At 41.7% G+C, this 10,163-nt stretch overlaps 1 protein-coding gene across 1 annotated transcript; it reads right to left on the bottom strand.

The window, feature by feature from the left end:
* Positions 1-353: 353 nt before the first annotated feature.
* Positions 354-9,300, bottom strand: LOC306918051 (microsomal glutathione S-transferase 1-like; the record flags this gene model as incomplete). The annotated part of the gene is made up of 4 exons (XM_079530944.1): positions 354-467; positions 5,311-5,443; positions 8,924-9,015; positions 9,175-9,300. 4 exons carry the CDS (start codon positions 9,298-9,300, stop codon positions 354-356), a joined length of 465 nt encoding a protein of 154 aa, XP_079387070.1.
* Positions 9,301-10,163: the final 863 nt, after the last annotated feature.

The following is a 10,163-nucleotide window of genomic DNA, read 5'->3' as shown; positions in this document are numbered from 1 at the left end:
CTCAGGACCCTGTAGGCAATGGAGAAGGTTAGAGGTGAAAGGTTAGAGGTGAAAGGTCATCCTCAGGACCCTGTAGGCCATGGAGAAGGTCACCAGAGTTGAAAGGTTAGAGGTGAAAGGTCATCTTCAGGACCCTGTAGGCCATGGAGAAGGTTAGAGGTGAAAGGTTAGAGGTGAAAGGTCATCCTCATGACCCTGTAGGCCATGGAGAAGGTTAGAGGTGAAAGGTTAGAGGTGAAAGGTCATCTTCAGGACCCTGTAGGCCATGGAGAAGGTTAGAGGTGAAAGGTTAGAGGTGAAAGGTCATCCTCAGGACCCTGTAGGCCATGGAGAAGGTCACCAGAGGTGAAAGGTTAGAGGTGAAAGGTCATCTTCAGGACCCTGTAGGCCATGCTGAAGGTCACCAGGACTCCCACCAACCAGGTCAACACTCTGCTGGGCTGGGGCAGAGGGCACACGTACGCCACCTAGTGGACGGAACACACAATGCACAACATTAATTTACATTGTAGTCATTTATCAGACGCTCTTAATCCAGAGAGATTTACACTGAGCAGAACACCACATGGTGATACATCACATTATAGAAATAGAACAACACATGGTGATACATCACATTATAGAAATAGAACAACACATGGTGATACATCACATTATAGAAATAGAACAATAGAACACATGATACATCACATTATAGAAATAGAACAACACATGGTGATACATCACATTATAGAAATAGAACAACAGATGGTGATACATCACATTATAGAAATAGAACAATAGAACACATGATACATCACATTATAGAAATAGAACAACACATGGTGATACATCACATTATAGAAATAGAACAACACATGGTGATACATCACATTATAGAAATAGAACAACAAATGGTGATACATCACATTATAGAAATAGAACAACACATGGTGATACATCACATTATAGAAATAGAACAACACATGGTGATACATCACATTATAGAAATAGAACAATAGAACAACACATGGTGATACATCACATTATAGACATAGAACAACACATGGTAATACATCACATTATAGAAATAGAAAAACACATGGTGATACATCACATTATAGAAATAGAACAACACATGGTGATACATCACATTATAGAAATAGAACACCACATGGTGATACATCACATTATAGAAATATAACAACACATGGTGATACATCACATTATAGAAATAGAACACCACATGGTGATACATCACATTATAGAAATAGAACAACACATGGTGACACATCACATTATAGAAATAGAATAGAACAACACATGGTGACACATCACATTATAGAAATAGAACAATAGAACAACACATGGTGATACATCACATTATAGAAATAGAACAATAGAACAACACATGGTGATACATCACATTATAGAAATAGAACAATAGAACAACACATGGTAATACATCACATTATAGAAATAGAACAACACATGGTGATACATCACATTATAGAAATAGAACAACACATGGTGATACATCACATTATAGAAATAGAACAACACATGGTATTACATCACATTATAGAAATAGAACAACACATGGTGATACATCACATTATAGACATAGAACAACACATGGTGATACATCACATTATAGAAATAGAACAACACATGGTGATACATCACATTATAGAAATAGAACAACACATGGTGACACATCACATTATAGAAATAGAACAATAGAACAACACATGGTGACACATCACATTATAGAAATAGAACAATAGAACAACACATGGTGATACATCACATTATAGAAATAGAACAATAGAACAACACATGGTGATACATCACATTATAGAAATAGAACAACACATGGTGATACATCACATTATAGAAATAGAACAACACATGGTGATACATCACATTATAGACATAGAACAACACATGGTGATACATCACATTATAGACATAGAACAACACATGGTGATACATCACATTATAGAAATAGAACAACACATGGTGATACATCACATTATAGAAATAGAACAACACATGGTGATACATCACATTATAGAAATAGAACAACACATGGTGATACATCACATTATATAAATAGAACAACACATGGTATTACATCACATTATAGAAATAGAACAACACATGGTATTACATCACATACTGTACATAGAAATAGTCATCTAGGATCATACATAAGATGGAGTTTCCAGATCCGGTTCCGTATGTTATAACCAGGCCCGAACGGAATACGCGGCCGCGGTGTTCCGATGAAAACGACGCGGAATTTCCGCGGAAATTTAACACGTTCATGTTGTAGTTTACTTTACCCAGGCCAGCATAATATTAACCAGTGGACGCACCCGCCCCTCCCTCCTCCCCTCATTCTCTACTGCTGACTAATATGTTGGAGGCTCTGGACGAGAATATTTAATATAACTTTATCAAAACTTCAAAAGCTGTCGGAAGTCCTGTCTGTGGCAGCGGTGGCCGAACGGATAGCGGCGCGGTCTAGATACCGGAAGGTTCCCAGTTCGAATCAGCCGTCCGACACGTTAAAATTACCACCGCTGAAATGCCCTTGAACAAGGCATCAACCACTACGATGAAATGTGTTCTATGAGCAGGGCCTGGCTGGAAACAAGTTCTTGAGCTTAGCCCAGATACCCTGGGTAAATATAGATTTCATTTCATTTCATTTCATTTCATTTCATTTCATTTCATTTCTGATTTACTGCAGAGGAGCCGACTGCTGAGTGACACGCGTCTTCGTCGTCATTCAATAACTTTTATTCGGATGGGGGCCGCGGGGGGTGTTGTTTCTTGTTTGCCAACACACAATGGATTACCTAACAGAAATTTCGAGCGTCTGAAGCAACAGGAGTGCGAGTGATTTGGGTAAGTAGCATTTACATTTAGGCTACTATTGTAGCTTAGCTGGTTTGGTTAACATGCTGAACTAAATCTAAAAAAATTGGGCAGCGTTGCTGCGTTTCGATCGCTCCGAGAGGCGAGAGAGAGCTGAGAGAGAGAGAAAGTGTGTGTGTTTGGAGAGACTGCATGCGATGTGCGTGCGAGAGAGAGCGAAAGTGTGTGTGTGTGTGTATTTGGAGAGAGCGTGCGTGCGAGAGAGTGAGTGAGTGAGTGCATGCGTGCGTGCGTGTGTGTGTGTGTGTGTGAGAGAGAATATGAAATATTTTTAGATAGTATTACTCAAAATGTTAATGTAACACATCTGTTTACAGTTACACGGTACACCTTTTTTTAATTCCTATTTATATTCATATTTATTTGTACATAGATTGTTTTCTTGATTGTCTCGTTTCACTTTTGCTTTGGCAATGTAAACATATGTTTTCTCATGCCAGGCAATAAAGCTAATTTGATTTGAATTGAATTGAATTGAGAGAAAACCTTTAGCTGAGAGAGATGAAGCAGGAGCCAGGGACCCCATATCAAATTGTGTTGCAGATTCAACTTTTTAATATAGCTTGCCCACTCTGTTTTGGTGCCTAGCTTGCCCTGGTGCCCAGTCTGCCCTCCTTTCCCTAGTGCCCACTCTGTTTTGGTGCCTAGCTTTCCCTGGTGCCCAGTCTGCCCACCTTTCCCTAGTGCCCACTCTGTTTTGGTGCCCACCTTTCCCTAGTGCCCACTCTGTTTTGGTGCCCACCTATCCCTGCTGCCCACCTATCCCTGGTGCCCAGTCTGCCCACCTTTCCCTAGTGCCCACTCTGTTTTGGTGCCCACCTATCCCTAGTGCCCAGTCTGCCCACCGTTTCCTAGTGCCCACTGTTTTGGTGCCCTAGTGCCCTAGACAGCACCATGTCAAACAGTGCAGTGTTGTGTTGGATTCATGTTCAGTATTTTTAGACACCCACTTAGTCGCACTGTCGCAGCATGAGGCATCATTTGGGAACTTGTAGATCTGCTATTTTCAACTAATGTTACCCTCAGAATAGGGATGCTAGGGTTTTAAGTAACACATTGTCTTTGTTTTGCAGTACGATCTAGGACTGAAACCCTGGCTGCCTGCCTCTCCAAGACCCATGTACTGCTGAGAGGAAGAAGTTTGTGTTGGATTTTATAAAGGCTCTGGTTGAGGCAGATATTCCTCTTGAGGAAGCCCCCAAGCTGGCCCCTGGCTATCTGGCTGGCTGATTGACTGACTGACTAGCTGGCTATAACTGACTGGCTAACTGACTGGCTGGCTGGTTAACGGACTGAGTGGCTGGCTGGCTGGCTAATGGACTGACTGGCTGGCTGACTGACTGACTGGCTAACGGACTGGCTGACTGACAGACTGACTGACTGGCTGGCTTTTTGGCTGGCTGGCTAATGGACTGCTGGCTGGCTGGCTTGTATGTTCATGGACCCATTGTAATTTAATTTCACATTTGTTATTTGAATTCTACTAAAGGATGTTCATGAAGGAGTGAATTATTATTGAATAAAAATGGATGAAGTCGAACATTTGACTAATAGATCTTAATTACTTTGTTGTGGTACTTTAAGGTTTATTTCGCATATTTAGAGTTATTTTTGCTCTAAACACATTGATTATAGTCCTGGATAACTGTCTAAAACCTTAAAAGGAAAAAAAAACACTCCGCAGAATCCCGCAGATTTTCCTCCGGAGTCACCGCAGAAAAACAGAAAAAAACCCGCAGATTCCGTTTGGCCTTAGTTATAACTCACCGTGTGACAGATCCAGATCCAGATCCGGTTCCGTATGTTATAAATCACCGTGTGACAGATCCAGATCCAGATCCGGTCTTTATAACTCACCGTGTGACAGATCCAGATCCAGATCCGGTCTTTATAACTCACCGTGTGACAGATCCAGATCCAGATCCAGATCCGGTCTTTATAACTCACCGTGTGACAGATCCAGATCCAGATCCAGATCCGGTCTTTATAACTCACCGTGTGACAGATCCAGATCCAGATCCAGATCCGGTCTTTATAACTCACCGTGTGACACATCCAGATCCAGATCCGGTCTTTATAACTCACCGTGTGACAGATCCAGATCCAGATCCGGTCTTTATAACTCACCGTGTGACACATCCAGATCCAGATCCGGTCTTTATAACTCACCGTGTGACAGATCCAGATCCAGATCCGGTCTTTATAACTCACCGTGTGACAGATCCAGATCCAGATCCGGTTCCGTATGTTATAACTCACCGTGTGACAGATCCAGATCCAGATCCGGTCTTTATAACTCACCGTGTGACAGATCCAGATCCGGTTCCGTATGTTATAACTCACCGTGTGACAGATCCAGATCCGGATCCGTATGTTATAACTCACCGTGTGACAGATCCGGGCCACCATGAAGATGCGGAAGTGGATCTCTGCGCTCTCCAGGTCCGGCGCGGTCAGAGAATACATCAGGCCAATCAGGACGAAGGGAATGATGTTCTCCAGGTCGTTCTGGTGACACCTGGACCAATCAGAACACAGAATACGGCACAAACAACCAATCACAACACAGATGGTGACACCTGGACCAATCAGAACACAGAATACAGCAGACCAATCAGTGTCTCTCAAGGTTTTGGTTTAACCTATAAGGCCTCCTAATGCCCTGTAGGGCAGATACACCTCCTAATGCCCTGTAGGGCAGATACACCTCCTAATGCCCTGTAGGGCAGATACACCTCCTAATGCCCTGTAGGGGCAGATACACCTCCTAATGCCCTGTAGGGCAGATACACCTCCTAATGCCCTAGGGCGGATACACCTCCTAATGGCCTGTAGGGGCAGATACACCTCCTAATGCCCTGTAGGGGCAGATACACCTCATAATGCCCTAGGGCAGATACACCTCCTAATGCCCTGTAGGGCAGATACGCCTCCTAATGCCCTGTAGGGGCAGATACACCTTCTAATGCCCTGTAGGGCAGATACACCTCCTAATGCCCTGTAGGGGCAGATACACCTCATAATGCCCTGTAGGGGCAGATACACCTCCTAATGCCCTGTAGGGCAGATACACCTCCTAATGCCCTGTAGGGCAGATACACCTCCTAATGCCCTGTAGGGCAGATACGCCTCCTAATGCCCTGTAGGGGCAGATACACCTTCTAATGCCCTGTAGGGGCAGATACACCTCCTAATGCCCTGTAGGGGCAGATACACCTCATAATGCCCTAGGGCAGATACACCTCCTAATGCCCTAGGGCAGATACGCCTCCTAATGCCCTGTGGGGCAGATACACCTCCTAATGCCCTGTAGGGCAGATACACCTAATGCCCTGTAGGGCAGATACACCTCCTAATGCCCTGTAGAGCAGATACACCTCCTAATGCCCTAGGGCAGATACACCTCCTAATGCCCTGTAGGGCAGATACACCTCCTAATGCCCTGTGGGGCAGATACACCTCCTAATGCCCTGTAGGGCAGATACACCTCCTAATGCCCTGTAGGGCAGATACACCTCCTAATGCCCTGTAGGGGCAGATACACCTCCTAATGCCCTGTAGGGCAGATACACCTCCTAATGCCCTGTAGGGCAGATACACCTCCTAATGCCCTGTGGGGCAGATACACCTCCTAATGCCCTGTAGGGCAGATACACCTCCTAATGCCCTATAGGGGCAGATACACCTCCTAATGCCCTGTAGGGCAGATACACCTCCGAATGCCCTGTAGGGCAGATACACCTCCGAATGCCCTGTAGGGCAGATACACCTCCCAATGCCATGTAGGGGCAGATACACCTCCTAATGCCATGTAGGGGCAGATACACCTCCTAATGCCATGTAGGGCAGATACACCTCCTAATGCCCTAGGGCAGATACACCTCCTAATGCCCTGTAGGGCAGATACACCTCCTAATGCCCTCTAGGGCAGATACACCTCCTAATGCCCTGTAGGGCAGATACACCTCCTAATGCCCTGTAGGGCAGATACACCTCCTAATGCCCTCTAGGGCAGATATACCTCCTAATGCCCTGTATTATCAGTAGTAGTATTAGTAGTAGTAGTATCAGTAGTACTAGTAGTAGTATTAGTATTATCAGTAGTATTAGTTGTAGTATTATCAGTAGTAATATCAGTAGTACTAGTAGTAGTAGTAGTATTATCAGTAGTACTAGTAGTAGTATTAGTAGTAGTACTAGTAGTAGTAGTATTATCAGTAGTACTAGTAGTAGTAGTAGTAGTACTAGTAGTAGTATTATCAGTAGTACTAGTAGTAGTATTAGTAGTACTACTAGTAGTATTATCAGTAGTAGTACTAGTAGTAGTCTTAGTAGTAGTATTATAGTAGTATTAGTAGTAGTATTATCAGTAGTATTAGTACTAGTATTATCAGTAGTACTAGTAGTAGTATTATCAGTAGTACTAGTAGTATTAGTACTAGTAGTAGTATTATCAGTAGTACTAGTAGTAGTATTATCAGTAGTACTAGTAGTACTAGTAGTAGTATTATCAGTAGTACTAGTAGTAGTATTATCAGTAGTACTAGTAGTAGTAGTACTAGTAGTAGTATTATCAGTAGTACTAGTAGTATTAGTACTAGTACTAGTATTATCAGTAGTACTAGTAGTATTAGTACTAGTACTAGTATTATCAGTAGTACTAGTAGTATTAGTACTAGTAGTAGTATTATCAGTAGTACTAGTAGTAGTATTATCAGTAGTACTAGTAGTAGTAGTACTAGTAGTAGTATTATCAGTAGTACTAGTAGTATTAGTACTAGTACTAGTATTATCAGTAGTACTAGTAGTATTAGTACTAGTAGTAGTATTATCAGTAGTACTAGTAGTATTAGTACTAGTAGTAGTATTATCAGTAGTACTAGTAGTATTAGTACTAGTAGTAGTATTATCAGTAGTACTAGTAGTAGTACTAGTAGTAGTATTATCAGTAGTACTAGTAGTATTAGTACTAGTAGTAGTATTATCAGTAGTACTAGTAGTATTAGTACTAGTAGTAGTATTATCAGTAGTACTAGGAGTATTAGTACTAGTAGTAGTATTATCAGTAGTACTAGCAGTAGTATTATCAGTAGTACTAGTAGTATTAGTACTAGTAGTAGTATTATCAGTAGTACTAGTAGTAGTATTATCAGTAGTACTAGTAGTAGTATTATCAGTAGTACTAGTAGTATTAGTACTAGTAGTAGTATTATCAGTAGTACTAGTAGTAGTACTAGTAGTAGTATTATCAGTAGTACTAGTAGTAGTATTATCAGTAGTACTAGTAGTATTAGTACTAGTAGTAGTATTATCAGTAGTACTAGTAGTAGTAGTACTAGTAGTAGTATTATCAGTAGTACTAGTAGTATTAGTACTAGTAGTAGTATTATCAGTAGTACTAGTAGTATTAGTACTAGTAGTAGTATTATCAGTAGTACTAGTAGTAGTAGTACTAGTAGTAATATTATCAGTAGTACTAGTAGTATTAGTACTAGTAGTAGTATTATCAGTAGTACTAGTAGTATTAGTACTAGTAGTAGTATTATCAGTAGTACTAGTAGTATTAGTACTAGTAGTAGTATTATCAGTAGTACTAGTAGTATTAGTACTAGTAGTAGTAGTATCAGTAGTACTAGTAGTATTAGTACTAGTAGTAGTATTATCAGTAGTATTAGTACTAGTAGTAGTATTATCAGTAGTACTAGTAGTAGTATTATCAGTAGTACTAGTAGTAGTATTATCAGTAGTACTAGTAGTATTAGTACTAGTAGTAGTATTATCAGTAGTACTAGTAGTAGTAGTAGTACTAGTAGTAGTATTATCAGTAGTACTAGTAGTAGTATTATCAGTAGTACTAGTAGTATTAGTACTAGTAGTAGTATTATCAGTAGTACTAGTAGTATTATCAGTAGTACTAGTAGTAGTATTATCAGTAGTACTAGTAGTAGTATTATCAGTAGAACTAGTAGTATTAGTACTAGTAGTAGTATTATATTACCTTCTCATTCGTTCTACATCAGGATGACTTCTCATCTGTCTGAATTTCTCCTCCCGTCTCGTGTCTGCGATGTCTTCTGGATTCTCAAAGGCCTGAAGGAATTATTATGATTATTATTATTACGTACAACAACAACAACAACGACAACATAATAACAATCCAATCTAATTTAAACTGCATGCTATTTTTATTTTTTTACCCCACAATGTTTTTTTCACCCTTTACATTCATATTACGGAGTGTGCCGTTACCCCACGCAGTCCGCGGAAGAAGGCGGTGATGAATGACATCATCATCATCTTGAGGATGATGAGGGTCGTGTACGTCGCGAAGACGAGGAAGACCTCCGACACGTTCATGCTGTGGTCGAACGTCATGCTGCTGCGACCGCTGGCACCCCCTAGTGGTCTGAATGGGACCTGGAACCGCTGCTGTACCGTTAGCACCCTCTGGTGGACAGGACCCGGAACCGCTGCTGTACTGTAGCACCCTCTGGTGGACGGGACCCGGAACTGCTGCTGTACTGTAGCACCCTCTGGTGGACGGCACCTGGAACTGCACCGATTCGCGAGCACATTTTAGAATTTACAATGTAGACATTTATCAGATGCTCTTAAAGGGAGACCTTCACCCTTTTTGCAAAACAATATTATGTTAATGACGTTTAGAAGCTTTAGAACACTTTCCTGGGGGTCTTTATGTGTGTAATATGTGGTTTTAGATATTTTAGATTGTAGCAGTGAGCCCAGTGTCTCTGATGTCATGGACACTGGGCTCACTTCCTTCCTGGACTACATGTTGTCTCAGTAAGACAGCCCCAAGGATAGGGGGAGGGGCAACAAAAACACCTTGAAGACCTTAACAGGAGCCCTCGTACAAGGTTTATTTGACTATGCATGCACCTCCTGGTACCACAGCACCTCAAAGGCCCTTAAAACTAGGCTCCAGACTTCCCAAAACAAACTGGTCAGGCTCCTACTTGGCCTCACCCCCCGAACCCACCTCACCCCTGCCCACTTTGACAGGCTGGAATGGCTTAGGGTCGACGACAGAGTACAGCATCTTGCAATGGGTCTGGTCCACAAGATTCGATACACCACCAAGATACCCATGTACCTGTCTAGATACTTCACTAAGATACCCATGTACCTGTCTAGATACTTCACTAAGATACCCATGTACCTGTCTAAATACTTCACTAAGATACCCATGTACCTGTCTAGATACTTCCTTAATGTTA

Source organism: Electrona antarctica (assembly GCF_951216825.1).
Source record: "Electrona antarctica genome assembly, contig: scaffold_364, whole genome shotgun sequence".
Classification (NCBI taxonomy): domain Eukaryota; kingdom Metazoa; phylum Chordata; class Actinopteri; order Myctophiformes; family Myctophidae; genus Electrona; species Electrona antarctica.
Note: the sequence above shows the minus strand (reverse complement) of the source record. Positions and strands in the feature narration are given on the sequence as shown.